At 44.7% G+C, this 17,571-nt stretch overlaps 1 protein-coding gene across 1 annotated transcript in view; it reads right to left on the minus strand.

The window, feature by feature from the left end:
- Positions 1-1,259: 1,259 nt before the first annotated feature.
- Positions 1,260-17,571, minus strand: part of LOC120986643 (NXPE family member 3-like) — an 87,439-nt gene continuing 71,127 nt past the window's right edge. The window contains exon 7 of the mRNA XM_040415306.1: positions 1,260-1,967. Coding sequence (XP_040271240.1) covers positions 1,438-1,967 — 530 coding nt within the window. The 3' untranslated portion in view covers positions 1,260-1,437. The remainder of the gene's footprint in view (positions 1,968-17,571) is intronic.

Genomic DNA, 17,571 nt, shown 5'->3' on the forward strand with positions numbered 1-17,571 from the left:
TATTGTAGAGCCGAAACGTCGCTTGTTCCACATGGGTGAATAAAAGTTTTACTTACTTTTTACTTTTTTTGGAGTGCTGCCCCTTTTTCTGGACTGTGCATATTGGGGTCGTGCTTACCCCTATAGGGCTGTTGCACCCGAATATTTTTCCTTAGACGGTGCTGCCATTTCTCATATATATATATTTTTTTATTTTTTTTTTACATACACGGAGCCGTATGGGGCTCATTTTTTAGGAGAGAAGTGAAGAGACAAAAAATTATTCATCAGCCATTCTGATTCTTTAAACATTTTATTTTACCATGATAAATATGTTTATGTCATTTGAATTTTTTAATTTTATACTTTTATAATTTTATTTTATTTTTTACTTTTGTTTTAAGTTCCTGTAGGACTATAAATAAAAAAAACCATTAAGGAGCTCATCCTTAAAGGGGTTATCCCACTTCGCCTTTTCATAGTTACCTGCTAGAGTCCTGTTCACTTCGTGGATTCTGGCTGGGGGCGGGCTTCATCTTGATTGAAGTCTTCTCCCGCCCGGGCCACGCGCTGAACTGAACGCGCTTGCCGCCATGGTGACTTATTCCTGGCCAGTATAGTACAGAGCCAGTGTGCGCATTCGCGGCTCTGTACTATTCTGGCCAGGAATAAGTCACCATTGTGTTCAGGACAGCGAGCGGCCCGGCCGGTAGAAAAGAAGGAGTCTTCTGCGCAAGCACAGCCACCGGAGAAGAGCGGTGGCCGTAACCAGTGGAGACGGAATGACAACAATGAGGTAAGTGGGGATGAATTTTATCCTAAACGGTGGGAATTTGTTAATCAAATATATTTACAAAAATGATCACTGTCAAATCATTAACAGATTTAACAGTGATCATTATGATGGGATAACCCCTTTAAGGGGTTAACAAGTATCATAGAGTTACCTTGTCTTTCTATAGTAATTTTTGCGGCCCCGCTGCTTTCACTTTTCTTGTCTTAGAACTAAAATATGCTTCAGAAACACAAAACACAAATCCAGTGCACCCAGACTTCTTCACAATATCTAAACTCGGTAACACTTGAAATATCAAGTTTTCAAAACTGCAGCAAAACAAATTTAACACCAGAAAAAGTCCAATAAAATCCAGGGTTTATTTATGGAAAGGATATAAAAAGTCTATATACAGGAGCCCATTCCCTGGTCGACATGTTTTGGCGTAAAAGCCTTACTCATGGCCGGCTCACTTGTGAGTTCCCAGTAAAAAAAAAAAGCCACACGCATGGCCTTGATTCTGGAATAAAGCAATTATAGCAATAAAAAGGTTTCTGGACAGGTTTCATCGGTCAACGTCTTTCACTGATTTCTGTTAATATATAACTAAATGTATCACTATATTCTCATGAAGAATGGGCTGGCATGTAGAGCCTTCACTTCTGTTTCTAAGCTCAGAATCACTAAGGACATATAAAGGACAACATCAGGTCCACTTCGTTTTTGACAATGATCCCTCCAGGATGTAGATTCTCTGGTAATCTGTGGCAAGACGTCATTTGCCAAACATCCAATATGGTCACTGGTAACTTGGAAAACATAGCTCTCATCACTGTATCCAACTGATAGGACAACCAGTCATTGACCAACGCATAATTATATCCAGTATTGGCTGATTTAATAAGTATTTTTGTATCAGGGCTACGTTCCAATAGTTGAGTTATAGCTTCTCGAATGTGCTGCAGTCGTCGAATGTACAGTTCTATTGGATAGGTGACAAAATGTGCAGAGAAAGTCAAGACAATGACCATATCTTTCCGAGCCCCAAGTCCATCCAGCTCTGTAGCAATGTAGTGTAACTCTTTAACTCCTGTACGTTCCATACGCAGAGGCTTCTGATGAGCTCTGAAGTGCACTAGATAGTTATGTTCTCCATCTGTTGCTAGTAATGGACCTGGGTGGTGAGGCGCATGGAGGTCTATTTGCTTGAGAGCTGTAAATTTTTCAGAAAGAAAAGTGGTCGTTATGTTATAAAAGGTAAAATTAATAAAACAGAAAAGCAGATGAACTTCCAGGTTCCTGAACATAGTTGAAATTTTCACGTACTTTTTCCATTTTATAATAGATTTAGGGTGTCATTTATTAAGATCAGCATTTTAGACGCCAGTCTTAATAAGGCCCTGAACTGGTGGTGGATCCGGCGAAGTTATGTAGAGGTGCAACATAACTTCGGCGAATCCACCGCCGCTTCTAAATCTACACTAACTTCCTTGCTGTCTTACATTTAGACCGTTCTCTACACCGAAAAGAGGCGTACATCAACCCACTTCACGCCAACTACAAGCACACTTTTTTTTAGACCTGGCGTGAGCGGGGAGACCTTTAAGCCGCAGTGTGCACCAGAAATATGCCTAATATAGACATATTTAAGTAAATAACCCCAAAGTCCTAGTACTGTAGTACCCCAGACTGGCATTACCATTCCTACACCCTGTTACTGTCTCTAATGGGCTAACAATAATATCATCTGCGTATTTATTCCAGGTCCTCCTACACTGTGCATTCATAATGCTGCTATGAAACTATGTTCATGTAATATGCCTGGTTCGCAGACAGGTAGCAGCGGATATGGCAGAGAGGTCTTTAGATAGAATGGAACTTACCATTCCAGTCTCCCCCTTATGGGCAGAAGTGGGCTAATTCCGCTTGCTACCAAGGGGGTGGCTGCAGAAAGTGTTAGTGAGTTCATAGCCTAGTCTTGAGTTGAAAGGAGAGGAGATTAACAGGCAGATTATTGCGAGGGGGTCAACAGCAAAAGGCCCCCCACTCCCAGAACAGTCCTAAAGTCCAGCTAGCAGACTAAAGCTGAGTTTAGCAAAGCAGAGAAAGAAAGCAGAATATTCAAGTTTGCATGCCAGTTTATGCCAAAACCTGCTGGAGCCAAGAGAAAAAACCCTTCTTGATGCAAGTTGATTCAAGTAAAGCCTTTGACCTTTATAAAGTCTGGACTTTTCCACCTCCACCATTACTCTCCCCTTAATTGCTTCAGAGCCTAACCCCGGGGAGCGACGGTATCCAGTTAGGAGCACCGTGACACACACAGAGACTAATAAGGCCGCACCACACCACTCGGCATATAAACCTGGGACACGATCGGCCCTGGGGGTGACATATTGCAGTACCGAGGTTTCTACTGAAAATAACATCATGCAAGGTCTGACAACAATTGTGGCAAAACCCTTGATGTTAATGATCTGGAAATATGAAACTTTTAGTACTGTTTTCAAGTTGGCCCAACTTTTGCGTGAAGTCCTGGCCTCCTAGATCTCACCTTAAAGTTTCACTTGATTACTATCTTTTAAGATGTGCCATTCAGGCATGTCACGGAAGCAAGAGTTGAGGGATCTGACAGATGAGAATAACTATAATCTTGAAAAAGAGCAGCAATTTCCATTTCTCAGTCTTCAAGATTTTCCTCATCAGAGAAAACGACTTTCAACATGCAGCTGCCACAGAGATCAGCTGACCACCTCAAGTCCTGCTGCCGACACCCTCAGTAAACACTGGATTGAAGGGGAGACCATGGGAAGCCAGGAATTTCCTCTATGATTGCAACAATTCAGATGAATGGCTGTCTATTAGATACAAAAATGAGTCTACTGGATAGAAGCCACTTAGGTGGAGAGGTGTTTCATTTTTTCCCAATTGTTATATCCAATTCTTTGATGGCACCATTTAATATTGCATATGATGTAGTGGGAAGCTAGACATCTAGTCTATCCCTGTTTTCTCAAGGTATGAACATAATGGGAATGACCACGGCACTTGTTTTATAGTTGAATTAATAATGCTTCTTTATTACCCATCCAGGAAGTAATAATTAATACTGGCCAACGTTTCGTTCTTATCAGAAGACCTGGTTCACGGCCTGGGGCAAAATAAGAGATATGTTACATATGAGGATACATATATAGGAAAACAATATTCCTAGATATTAATAATTTATGTCAAGGTACATAGTACAATTCGGATATTAGATTTAGTACACAGAGTATAGAATATAATGGACAGAGGAGATCTGTCGGTATATCAAGAGTCTTAAAGAGATTAGTAACCAAAAGGGTAAGTATATATGTAAAATCATAGGTCTAGGTGAGGTCACAGTGTAACACAAGTTTCAGAAGATTCCTGCTACATATGGTCGGACCTATAGCGTATAAGAAGTATTAGTAAGTCTCTGGGTTGAATAGTAGAAAAATAGAAGTCCTGTTTTTGATAAATATATATATACACACATACATTGTAGGGATTTCCTCTGGTAGGCAGGGTAAGCGGACGCAATACAGAGGCAAAACCAAGGTTGAAAAGCAAAAGTCAGTGTTTATTCACACAAAAAGGCAGAAAAGAAACACAATACTTGGCAGGACCCTGGTGTTAATGCACACCGCAGGAATCCTCGTGTTAATTCACACAACAAAAGTCCACAGAACTCAAAAACACGTCACCTGGCAGCTCTCATGCAGCTCTCAGCCTTGCAGTATGGTAGAACTCCTCAGCACCCAAAACACAGAGCTCCACTATCATCTGGAGGTTCATTCCACACCCAGCTAAGCTGCTGGCTGGGCTGTTAAACCCCAGCCCAAAACCTGGCCTGGATGTGGGGAACAGCCACCCACCCTGCTCTTTGACTGCTCCCAATAAGAACCGGCCTGTATTGGCTTTACAGCCACACTAAGTAAAACAGTGTCAGCGAGCACTAGCTGCGGCTGACACACAAAATTACCGGTTCTTATCTCACCGAGGCCAGGAACCTTGGTGACCCGTACCTTCCGTCAATGACGGACCCCTGCGCCTTCCTACAACATATATATTCAATGCAGCACCAAAGAAATATAGAGACTGCCATAAAGAAAGAAATTTGCAGTAGGGAGGTTCCAATAGCATGGGAACCGCGTAATGAGACATACCTTAGTATTGGGAGCATCTTGTTTGCTGGATGGCTTAGGCCAAATGAGCAAGGCCGTGGTAATGCGGTTGCCGCCGTGCGTCTGACTTCAGCGCGCTACTGCGCGTGGCGTCACAAAACGTGTGACGTCATCGCGCACGCGCGGATGGCAGAAGAACGCTAGTAAGGACACTGGCAATGTACTTTGTTAGAAGTGCATAGGACAAATAGAAATGGTAGCATAACTGGGTCCAGAATTATCATATATTACTTGGTGATGCATAAATATGTAAAGCACAACAATATGGGGAAAAATTACATATAGCAGTTAGACATTAACCTAAAATCACTACATCCTGATGGGTTGTGCATAGATTATATAAAGTACGGCAATGTAAAGGATATGAGAGCATGGCTAGGCAACTGTGTATATATACATGAAAAAAGTTGGACTGCACTCCTGAATTGTAGTGAAAACAATAAAACTTTATTCACCCATATTGTGGCAAACTTGCGACATTTCGGCTCACATGAGCCTTTGAGGAAGGCTCATGTGAGCCGAAACGTCGCAAGTTTGCCACAATATGGGTGAATAAAGTTTTATTGTTTTCACTACAATTCAGGAGTGCAGTCCAACTTTTTTCTTTTTTATAATATTGGGTATTGCTGAAACCCATTGTTGGACATTGCACCCGCTCTCTGGATGGTGCTCCCGTTGGATTTTTCTTCAATATATATATATATATAGGGCTTGTTATATTATATGATATTAGATATCATTACATACAAATAGATCTTACTATACTATATGATATCACGTACTACCTGTCATGGTTGGACTTTAGGAGTCATTTTGTAGATAGGGAGTAGAAGGGGGAAAAGAAGTATCATTATTAGTGTTGAGCGAACCCAAACTGTAAAGTTCAGGTTCGTACCGAACTTTAGGATTTTTGGACCCCGGACGCGAACATTTCAGTAAAAGTTTGGGTTCGGTGTTCGGCGCTTTCTTGGCGCTTTTTGAAAGGCTGCAGAGCAGCCAATCAACAAGCGGTTAACTGTGTGACCTTAGAAGCCATTACAGACATGCCTACTATTGGCATGGCTGTGATTGGCCAGTGCAGCATGTGACCCAGCCTCTATATAAGCTTGGGTCACGTAGCGCTGCACGTCACTCTGCTGTTACCAGTGTAGGGAGAGGATGTGGCTGGTGATTTCAGGGAGAGAATAGGAGAGAATCTTTGCTCAAAACATGAATCTAACTCAGCGATCTACATACATTGTGTTGTGTGGGTGCAGGGCACAATTTTTTTTTCCTGCCCTGAGCCCAGTGACCGAAAAAAAAAAAACTTTTATAAGTCAGTTAGGTGGGTGGCGACGGCCATTTTATACAAGCTCAGTGCAAGTACCTTCCGTCAATGACGGACCCCTGCGCCTTCCTACAACACATATATTCAATGCAGCACCAAAGAAATATAGCCTGCAGGCTTAGTGCACCAGCACTGCATCTGAGCTTTTGGGACATTGAAATCCAAGCTTTAAAAACAGCACAAATAATCTGTTTGTAAAAAAAAAATCTAAATTTTTTGGGCAATTTACAACATCTGGTGCATTTGCAGGCTTAGTCAGTGTTCAATTTAAGCTAGAAGTACAGCCATAATTTTCTGGGTTTTTAAAAACACACTTTTTAGCCAAAAACCACTATTTTCCTGATCTGCGAGTGTTAAATTCAAGTTTAATATATACAGCTTTCATATTCTGTTACCAAAAAAACACTTTTTTGGCAATATACAACATCTGGATTAGTCAGTGTGCAATTTAAGGTAGAAATACACCCATCATTTTCTGGGGTTTTAAAAACACACTTTTTTTGCAAAAACAACTGTATTTTCCTGATCTGCAAGGGTTAAATTCAAGTTTAATATATACAGCTTTCATATTCTGTTACCAAAAAAAGACATTTTTGGCAATCTACAACATCTGGATTAGTCGGTGTGCAATTTAAGCTAGAAATGCAACCATCATTTTCTGGGGTTTGAAAAACACTATTTTCAGGCCTTGCAGCATCAGCACGTGTGAACTTACAGGCTTATATACTGCTGTCAAATTCAGTTATTAAACAAACACCCATTTGGGCAAAAAAAAAATTGTTGGCAGCCTTGGCTGCAGATGTCATTGTGAGATACCGCCTTTACATACGGTCTTTCTATTCAGTTATTTGAAATAAAGGCATTTTGGGCACAATTCTTTGATAGCGTCCTAGTGTGGATCAGGGCATGGGAGATACACCCTTTAAATAAAGGGGTTCTATTCAGGTATTTGAAATACAGCCATTTTGGGCAAACAAAATTAAAAGAAGGCCTAGTCTGGTTCAGGGCGTGTGAGATACACCCTTTAAATACAGGGGTTTGATTCAGGTATTTGAAATACAGCCATTTTGTGCACAAGTCTTTAATTGCGGCCTAGTTTGGTTCAGGGCGTGTGAGATACACCCTGTATATACAGGGCTTATATTCTTTTGTAATAAAACACCCTTTTTTGGGCAAAATACACCATTTTACAGCCCTTGCAGCTACTTGACATGTGAAATTCCAGGGTTATATACTGCTTCTCATATTCAGTTATTAAACAAACACCCAATTGGGGGAAAACAATTTAGTTGGCAGCCTTTGCTGCAGATGTCATTGTGAGATACCGCCTTTACATACTGTCTTTCTATTCAGTTTATTTGAAATAAAGCAATTTTTGGCACAATTCTTTGATAGTTTCCTAGTGTGGATCAGGCCGTGTGAGATACACCCTTTAAATACAGGGCTTCTATTCAGGTATTTGAAATACAGCCATTTTGGGCAAACATATTTAATTAAGGTCTAGTCCGGTTCAGGGCGTGTGAGATACACCTTTTACATACTGTCGTTCTATTCTACTATTAATTAAACACCAATTTAAGGCAAGATCCTAAATTCGAGAAATATGAAGAGAGCGTCAACTAAGGGACGTGGCCCAGATCGTGGTGCTGCTGGTGGAGCTCCTGTTGCAGGGAGAGGACGTGGTCGATCTGTGCCAGCTACACGCCAAGTGAAACCACTTCCTCAGGCGACAGAACCTGTAGCGGTATTTGGTCGGGCCTAATGCGGCTCTACGAATGGTTAGGCCTGAACAGGTACAGGCGATAGTAGATTGGGTTGCTGACAGTGGATCCAGTTCCTTCACATAATCTCCCACCCAGTCTCCTGCTGAAAGATCAGAGTTGGCACCTGCAGCCGATGTCCATCAGTCTTTCACCTCGCCCCCTTGCAAATCAGCCAAGCAGTCTGAACACCAAGTCATGCAGCAGTCTCTTCTGCTTTTTGATGACTCTGTTAGCACGGTTTCCCAGGGCCATCCACCTAGCCCTGCCCCAGAAGTGGAAGAGATTGAGTGCACCGATGCCCAACCACTTATCTTTCAAGATGAGTACATGGGAGGACCATCGGAGCACATCTCGGATGATGACGAAACACAGGTGCCAACTGCTGGGGCTTTCGAAAGTGTGCAGACCGACAAGGAGGGCGGGGGTGAAGACTGGGTGGAAGATGATGTGGAGGAAAATGAGGTATGGAATCAAGGTCATGTGAGTGACCGATGTAGTTCGGAGGAAGAGGCGGTGGTCGCACAGAGCCACCAGCACAGCAGAAGAGGTAGCAGGGTGCAAAAGCGGAGCGGCCGTGCTCTAGACAGTACGCCTGCTACTGCCCACCGCAGCAAGGGACCGAGCACACCAAATCCAGCTCCAAGGAGTTCCCTGGCATGGCAGTTCTTCAGACAATGTGCTGACAACAAGACACGAGTGGTTTGCACGCTGTGCAATCAGAGCCTGAAGCGAGGCATAAACGTTCTCAACCTGAGCACCACCTGCATGACCAGGCATTTAAGTGCAAAGCACGAGCTGTAGTAAAGTAGACACCTCAAAATACAAGAAAGGTCTCCTCCTGCTTCCTCTTCTGCTGCAGTCTCGGCATTTTCATCCACCTCTGGAGTGACAGTGCCCCCTGCCACCCCGCAAACAGAGGATCTGCCAGTAACACCAACACCTGGGTCACCAAGCATCTCCACAATGTCCCACGGAAGCGTTCAGCTCTCCATATCCCAAACGCTGGAGAGGAAGAGGAAGTACCCCCATAAACCACCCGCGATCCCTAGCCCTGAATGCCAGCATTTCTAAATTACTGGCCTTTGAAATGCTGTCATTCCGTCTGGTGGAGACGGATAGTTTTAAAGGCCTTATGGCGGTGGCTGTCCCACAGTACGTCGTGCCCAGCCGCCACTTCTTTTCCAGGCGTGCCATCCCTCCCTGCACAACCAAGTAGGGGACAAAATGAGGCGTGCACTGCACAACGCCATCTGTGGCAAGGTGCACCTCACTACGGATACGTGGACCAGTAAGCATGGTCAGGGCCATTATATCTCCATAACAGCACACTGGGTAAATGCAGTGGCGGCTGGGCCTGAGGCGGATAGCAGTTTGGCGCATGTCCTTCCACCACCGAGGATTGCAGGGCGCTTCAGTTTGCCTCCTGTTGCTTCCTCCTCCTACTCTGCTTCCTCATGCTCTACCGGCTCCTCATCCGGTCAGCGTAACACCACCACCAACTTCAGCACAGCCAGGGGTAAAGGACAGCAGGCAGTTTTAAAACTTATCTGTTTTGGGGGACGCACCCCACACCGCGCAGGAACTGTGGACGGGCCTTGAACAACAGACCGATAAGTGGTTTGTGCCAGTCAGCCTCAAGCCCCGGCCTGGTGGTGTGCGATAATGGGCAAAATCTCGTAGCAGCTCTGGGACTAGCCGGTTTGACGCACATCCCTTGCCTGGTGCTTGTGCTGAATTTGGTGGTGCAAAGATTCCTTAAAAATTTCCCCGATATGTCAGAGCTGCTGCATAAAGTGCGGGCCGTCTGAGCGTGCTTTCGGCGTTCTCACCCTGCTGCTACTGAGCTGTCAGCGCTGCAGCGTAACTTGGGCCTTCCCGCTCACAGCCTCATATGTGACGTGCCCACAAGGTGGAACTCCACCTTGGACATGCTAGCCAGACTTTGTGAGCAGCAGTACGCGATAGGTAGTTCTATTTTTTTACATCGAATGTCGGATTTATGTTTCGAGATACGGTCTCGTACATTCTGGATAGTCTCGCCCACATATGATAAGCCGCACGGGCATTTGATCAAGTACACCACAAAAGAAGAGTTGCATGTGTATAGGTCTCTGGAGTAGTACACTTTGTCTGAATGTGGATGTATGATTCTATTTCCTTTAATCACATTGGTGCATTGGGCACAATTAAGGCAAGGGTACGTGCCTGTTTTTTTGGGCACTAGGGTAGTTTGTGTAAGTCTAGGTTTAAGTAGACCTATATCAGCACACACTAATTTGTCTTTTAAGTTTGATGATCTTCTGTAGCACATGCGGACAGGGTATTGGAATTCTGTAACATTTGGGTAGGATTGTTGGAGAATGGACCAGTGTTTTTTAACTATAGATTGAATTTTAGGTGCAAAAGGATGGTAAGTAATTACCAAGGGAACACGTGGAGATATCGATTTTGATGTGGTAGATGGGGTAGATTGGACAAGAGATAGTTCCTTTTGGAGAAGTGTGGTAGGATAACCCCTCTCAATATTTTTGTGCCATTTCAGTCAGGCGCTGGTTCTTGAGGGCTGAATTTTCTACAATTCTAGCTGCTTGTTTGAATTAAGAACGGGGTAGGGAATGTTTGGTGTTTTTTGGATGGCAACTAGAGTAGTGAAGTAGTGTATTGCGGTCCGTAGGTTTTTGGTGTAGGTCCGTGGTAAGTGTGCCTGTTTGTGTTTTGATAACTACAGTGTCCAAAAAACTGATGGATTGTAAATCGACATGAGAAGTGAAAGTTAGGTCTGGGTATTGTCTGTTAATGTAATCAGTGAATTCAGAAAATGAATAGGAGTCCCGCTTCCAGATGCAGAAGACATCGTTTTCTGCACCAGGTTTTTGCGTATGTCTGAAAAAGAGGATGTGGGTAGAATAAATCTTCTTCAAATTTGGCCATAAATGTATTTGCATATGGCGGTGCTACATTCGCCCCCATAGCGGTACCCCATTTCTGGATGTAATAGTCATCTCCAAACATAAAATAATTGTTTTGTACTATATATCGTAACAATGCCACACAAAAGAATTGTGCGTTTGGTTAATAATATTCGGAGGTGGCCAGAAGTGATGAGACAGACTGGACACCGCTAACATGGGAGATTGAGGTATATAGGCTGTTAACATCAAGTGTTACCAGTAGGTATTCAGGGGCAATGTCATCCAGATTAATGATGATGGATAGGAAATGTGAGGTGTCCAACAGGAAAGAGCGTGTTTGTTTGACAAGTGGGGTTAGGACTTTTTCAAGAAAAATTGAGAGTGGAGAGAGTATGGAATCTGTTGAGGCCACAATGGGTCGACCTGGTGGATTGGTGAGGTTTTTATGTATTTTGGCAGTGTGTAAAAGACTGGAGTGACTGGGTTTTCGTTTATAAGAAAGGTGTATGTGGCCTTATCGATGGTACCTAAGAGCAAATGGTGATCAAGAAAAGAGCCTATTTCTCTTTTAATTCGAAAGACGGGATTGCATATTACTTTCTCGTATGTAGATGTATCTGCTAGTTGTCTGTTGATTTCGGCTATATAGGCCGGGGTGTCCGACAATTGCCCCGCCTTTGTCTGCCGGTTTTATAGTGATGGATTTGTCGTCTCGTAATATGTTAAGTGCAATGTGTTCTTAGCTCTTTAAATTCCGAGGGGTTTGATGTTTCTGTTAATTTCTTGTTGTACCAAATTGATAAAGGCTTCTACTGCATGATAATCTTTTGGGGGCATGAAATTGCTTTTGTTTGTTAAAATAAGTGTCTTAATAGCCAATTCTGTAGTAGTCGTAGGTGTGGAAGGCAGTGTAGCGTTGGTTTGTTGGGAAAAATGTGCTTTTAATCTAATAGATCTGTAGAACCTTTGTAGTTCTTGGTCCGGGGAGAAGTGACGAAGGGTGCCATATGGGCAAAGCGACAGGCCTTTAGAAAGTACATTAAGTTCTGCAGGTGATAGTGTACGTGAAGAGATGTTCACAATAGTATTCATACCTGCAAGCATGTCTGTATCCCCATCTGGTTTTGATCAGTGGCAGCCCCTTCCTTGACGTGTGCGGTGGGTCGTCTTCTCCCGGGTCGGTATTCTCGTCGTTGAAAAAAACATTGGTTTCGGTAGCTGGTAGATCTGTCGCTTCCTGTGTCACGAGGGTATCAAGAGCCACGTCTGACTCCGTTATACCCGGGGTCAGGAGGTCGCAGCGGGTGGCTGCGCGCTCTATATCTAAAGATCAAGTTGTTTCTTTGTGATTGTTTTCTGTGTTTGCCTTGCTATCCTTTTTGTCTCAATCAGGGATCCGTAGCTTCTCCTCCTCAGCTGTTTCTTGTCTGACCACTCCCAACCTCCTTATATTCTCCCCTCACTCTTCTCTAGTTGCCAGTTATAGAGCTTCCTGCCTGGACATCTATACTGACCTACTGGAGTTGTGAATCCTGGTTGTCGTTCCAGAGTGCTTCCCTCCGGATCCCTGTTGGGCTTCTTGTTGTCTCCCGTTGTCGCCCACCTGGGATTATATGTTGAGTTTGTATTGTCTGTCCTTCCCTTGGTGTTTTCCTTTAGAGCTAGTGGTGCGGACTAGTGTTCCCACCGCCCTGTTCACTATCTAGGGCTCAGCTCAGGGAAAGCCAGGGCTTTAGGCACGTGATCGGCGTACGGGTGAGGAACCCGTCTAGGGACGTCAGGGCAGCCAGGTGCCAGCCGCTAGGTGAGTCAGGGGTCACCATCTTCCCTCTCACTTGGGCAGGGCCTTCCTTGTTCCCTCCCTCTGTGTCACGTATGTGATAGTCACGCCGACCGTGATATTATAACTGGCCTTTACTTTTTGAGAAAAAAAAAATATATATATATTTTTCTTTTTATTGTTTTTTTTTCTCTACTTAGAATCCAATATGGATCCTATTGCTGCCTTGGCAAAACAGCTTCAAGGTCTGTCTTTGGAGGTGGCAGGATTGAAGGCGTCTGTCCTCCAACGACAGCAGCAAATACAGCAGACTGCACCCCCAGCGGTTGCTATGGGTAACCAGGTTGTTACAGAACCCAAGGTTGTTCTTCCTGACAGATTTTCTGGGGGAAGGGACAAATTTGCGACGTTCCGTGAGGCCTGCAAATTATACTTTAAGTTGCGCCCTTACTCCTCAGGTAATGAAGAACAGCGGGTTGGGGTTGTCATTTCCCTGCTTCAGGGGGACCCACAATCCTGGGTGTTCTCATTACCCCCTGGTTCCCAGGCTCTCCGGTCAGTGGAGGGATTTTTTGGGGCTTTGGGGCTCATATATGATGACCCTGACCGAGTCGCCCTGGCTGAGTCGAAGTTACGGAGACTCCTACAGGGAGATCGGTCAGCAGAGGAATATTGCTCAGAGTTCCGTAGGTGGGCTACGGATACTCAGTGGAACGACCCGGCTCTCAGGAGTCAGTTCTGCTCTGGGTTATCTGAAAGGGTTAAGGATGCACTGGCGCTGTATGAGACCCCCCTTTTCCTTGATGTTGTTATGTCCCTCTCTATCAGAATACATAGGCGTCTTAGGGAGAGATCGAAATTTCCTGAGCAATTGGTTACCTCTCCCAAGCAACAATTAGTCTGTACTGACTTAGATGAGCCTATGCAGCTAGGCCGGAACTTCTCGTCAGGTCCGTCCTCCTGAGGTTCGCCGTAGGGGGGGGGGCTTGTTTTTTCTGTGGGGGGAAGGGTCATTTCATTAATGTCTGTCCCTCCATTCTCAAAAACAAAAGACCGTCGGAAAACTACTAACCCCAGGCTGTGCGGAGGATGTCAGCCGGGGGGTATACGTTTCCTCCATACGAACATCTCAATTTGTGTTACCAGCGGTTATTGTTTTTGGTGTTAAGACGGAGTCTATTTCTTTTTTTCTAGACAGTGGAGCAGGGGTAAATTTGATAGATGCCCATTTTGCCCGCACTATGGGTTTGTCTCTCTGTACGCTGCAGAGACCTATTCCCGTATTCGCTATAGACTCGGCTCCTCTGTCTCAGAGAAACCTCACCCACATTGTTCATAATTTACACCTTCGGGTAGGGGACCACCATAATGAGTGTCTTTCATGTTACGTTCTGGAGGGCCTTCCCTCTCCTGTGGTATTGGGTCTTCCCTGGTTGGTAGCGCACAATCCAGTGGTGGATTGGCAGGCAGGGAGATATTGGAGTGGAGTGAGCATTGCAGAGAGAATTGCTTAAATAACAATTGCTTAATCGCCTCCATAGCTTCCCTACCTACATTTATTTCGGACTTTGAGGACGTTTTTTTCTGAAAAGGGTTGTCAGAAGCTACCACCTCATCGTCCATATGATTGCCCCGGTTAACCTGATTCCCGGTGCAAAATTACCCAAGTCCAGGTTGTATAATCTTTCGGGTCCCGAGAGACAAGCCATGAAAGATTATATCTCCGAGAGTCTGGCTAAGGGACACATCAGACCCTCTTCTTCACCCGTGGCTGCAGGGTTTTTCTTTGTTAAAAAGAAAGATGGGGGCCTGCGTCCTTGCCTAGATTTTCCGTGAGCTAAACCAGATAACCATCCGAGACCCATACCCTCTTCCTCTCATTCCTTACCTTTTTAATCAGATTGCGGGTGCTAGGTGGTTCTCCAAACTTGATCTTAGGGGGGCCTACAATCTGATTCGTATCAGGGAAGGGGATGAGTGGAAGACAGCTTTTAACACCCCTGAGGGGCATTATGAAAATCTAGTTATGCCTTTCGGTCTGACCAATGCCCCCGCTGTCTTCCAACATTTCGTTAATGATATTTTTAGTCATTTCATCGGCAGGTTTGTAGTCATATACCTAGATGATATCTTAATTTATTCGGCTGATCTGAAAACACATGAGGTGCATGTCAGGCAAGTACTGCAGGTTCTACGGACGAATAAATTATATGCGAAAATTGAAAAATGTGTCTTCGCCGTTCAGGAAATACAGTTCCTGGGATATCTATTATCTGCTTCAGGTTTCCGTATGGATCCTGGGAAGGTCCAGGCAATTTTAGATTGGGATCTTCCTGAGAACCTTAAAGCCCTACAACGGTTTTTTGGGTTTCGCAAATTTCTATAGAAAGTTCATTAAAAATTATTCAGTGATCGTTAAACCCCTTACCGACATGACTAGGAAGGGGACTGATTTTTCTAAATGGTCTGACGCCGCTAAAAATGCATTTTCCTCTCTAAAGGAGAGGTTTACCTCGGCACCTGTTCTAATTCAACCTGATGTCTCCCAGCCTTTTATTGTTGAGGTAGATGCGTCAGAGGTGGGAGTGGGGGCTGTATTATCTCAGGGTCCGTCTCCTGGCAAATGGCGCCCTTGCGCTTTCTTTTCCAAAAAATTATCTTCTGCAGAGAAGAACTATGATGTTGGAAATAGGGAACTGTTGGCGATTAAGCTGGCGCTTGAAGAGTGGCGTCACTTCTTAGAGGGAGCAATCCACCCTGTCACGGTGATTACGGATCACAAAAACCTTCTGTACCTAGAATCGGCTAAGCGTCTCACCCCTAGACAAGCTAGGTGGTCGCTATTCTTTACCAGATTTAACTTTGTAATCACCTATCGTCGTGGGGCAAAAAATACCAAGGCAGACGCGTTAGCTCGTAGTTTTCCTGGAGGGGGTAATGCTAGTGATCCGGTACCTATTTTACAAAGAGTTGTGGTCATCATATTTACCGTTAGCTGAGTTTGCCATAAATAATCATTATCAGGAGTCCACTGGCAAGTCACCATTCCTTGGTGCATACGGTTTTCACCCCCAATTTTGTACTTTCAAAGAGGGGGGGTCTTCTGGGGTTCCCGAAGAGGAAAGGTTTACTTCATCTCTTTCTTCAGTATGGCAGAAGGTGCAAGTTAACTTGAAAAAGATGAGTGGTAAATATAAATGCATGGCCGATAAGAAACGGTCGCCAGGTCTGGACCTAGGAGTGAATGACTATATGTGGTTGTCTACTAGGAATATTAAGTTGAAGGTTCCCTCTTGGAAACTGGGTCCTAGGTTCATTGGTCCTTATAAAATAGTAGCCGTCATTAACCCTGTGGCTTTTCGCCTGGAGCTACCTCAGACTTTTAAGATCCATAACGTCTTCCATAAATCGTTACTTAAGAAGTATGTTCCACCTCTAGAACCATCACCGCCGCCACCTCCTCCTGTTATTGTGGATGGTAATCTGGAGTTTCAGATAGCCAGAATTGTTGATTCTCGTCGGGTCCGCCGCTCTCTTCAGTATCTGGTGCATTGGAGGGGTTACGGTCCCGAGGAAAGAATGTGGGTTCCAGCGTCAGAGGTAAACGCCAACAAGTTAATTCAGGCTTTCCATGCCTCTCATCCGGAGAGACCCGGTCCTGAGTGTCCGGAGGCCCCTCGTGAAAGGGGGGGTACTGTCACGAGGGTATCAAGAGCCACGTCTGACTCCGTTATACCCGGGGTCAGGAGGTCGCAGCGGGTGGCTGCGCGCTCTATATCTAAAGATCACGTTGTTTCTTTGTGATTGTTTTCTGTGTTTGCCTTGCTATCCTTTTTGTCTCAATCAGGGATCCGTAGCTTCTCCTCCTCAGCTGTTTCTTGTCTGACCACTCCCAACCTCCTTATATTCTCCCCTCACTCTTCTCTAGTTGCCAGTTATAGAGCTTCCTGCCTGGACATCTATACTGACCTACTGGAGTTGTGAATCCTGGTTGTCGTTCCAGAGTGCTTCCCTCCGGATCCCTGTTGGGCTTCTTGTTGTCTCCCGTTGTCGCCCATCTGGGATTATATGTTGAGTTTGTATTGTCTGTCCTTCCCTTGGTGTTTTCCTTTAGAGCTAGTGGTGCGGACTAGTGTTCCCACCGCCCTGTTCACTATCTAGGGCTCAGCTTAGGGAAAGCCAGGGCTTTAGGCACGTGATCGGCGTACGGTTGAGGAACCCGTCTAGGGACGTCAGGGCAGCCAGGTGCCAGCCGCTAGGTGAGTCAGGGGTCACCATCTTCCCTCTCACTTGGGCAGGGCCTTCCTTGTTCCCTCCCTCTGTGTCACGTATGTGATAGTCACGCCGACCGTGATATCCTGAGGAGGAGGATGCGTAACCCATGAAGGAAGTGTAATCGGTGCCCTTTTAAGGTACTTTGCCATTGCCAACGATTTACTCTTGAGCTGATAATCCTCAGAGTCGCTAATTAATTTGTTTTGTTTAGTATTTTCCAAATATTTCTGGTGTTTGTCCGGGGTTTTTTCTGTCTTTGTTTTGAGTTCAGACCATTCTTCTAAAGGAATTCTGGATACCAGTTGTGTTGCTATTGCCGTCAACTTCTCCTTTGACTCATTGATGGATTTCTGGAGAAACTCAATACTCAGGACGATGATGTCAAGGGAACACTTATTAATGATGGATTTAAATTTGTTGCAGTAGTCGCTGCTGGAAGGGATGAGGGTTGGGCGAAGGTGGACCCGGAGACCTCTGGGAATCTTCTGAGGAGGAGGCAACCGGATTGCACGTCTTAAACAACGTGAATCCTTTTGGACCTTTGAACGTAATACT

The sequence above is a fragment of the Bufo bufo genome, chromosome 1, assembly GCF_905171765.1.
Source record: "Bufo bufo chromosome 1, aBufBuf1.1, whole genome shotgun sequence".
NCBI lineage: Eukaryota > Metazoa > Chordata > Amphibia > Anura > Bufonidae > Bufo > Bufo bufo.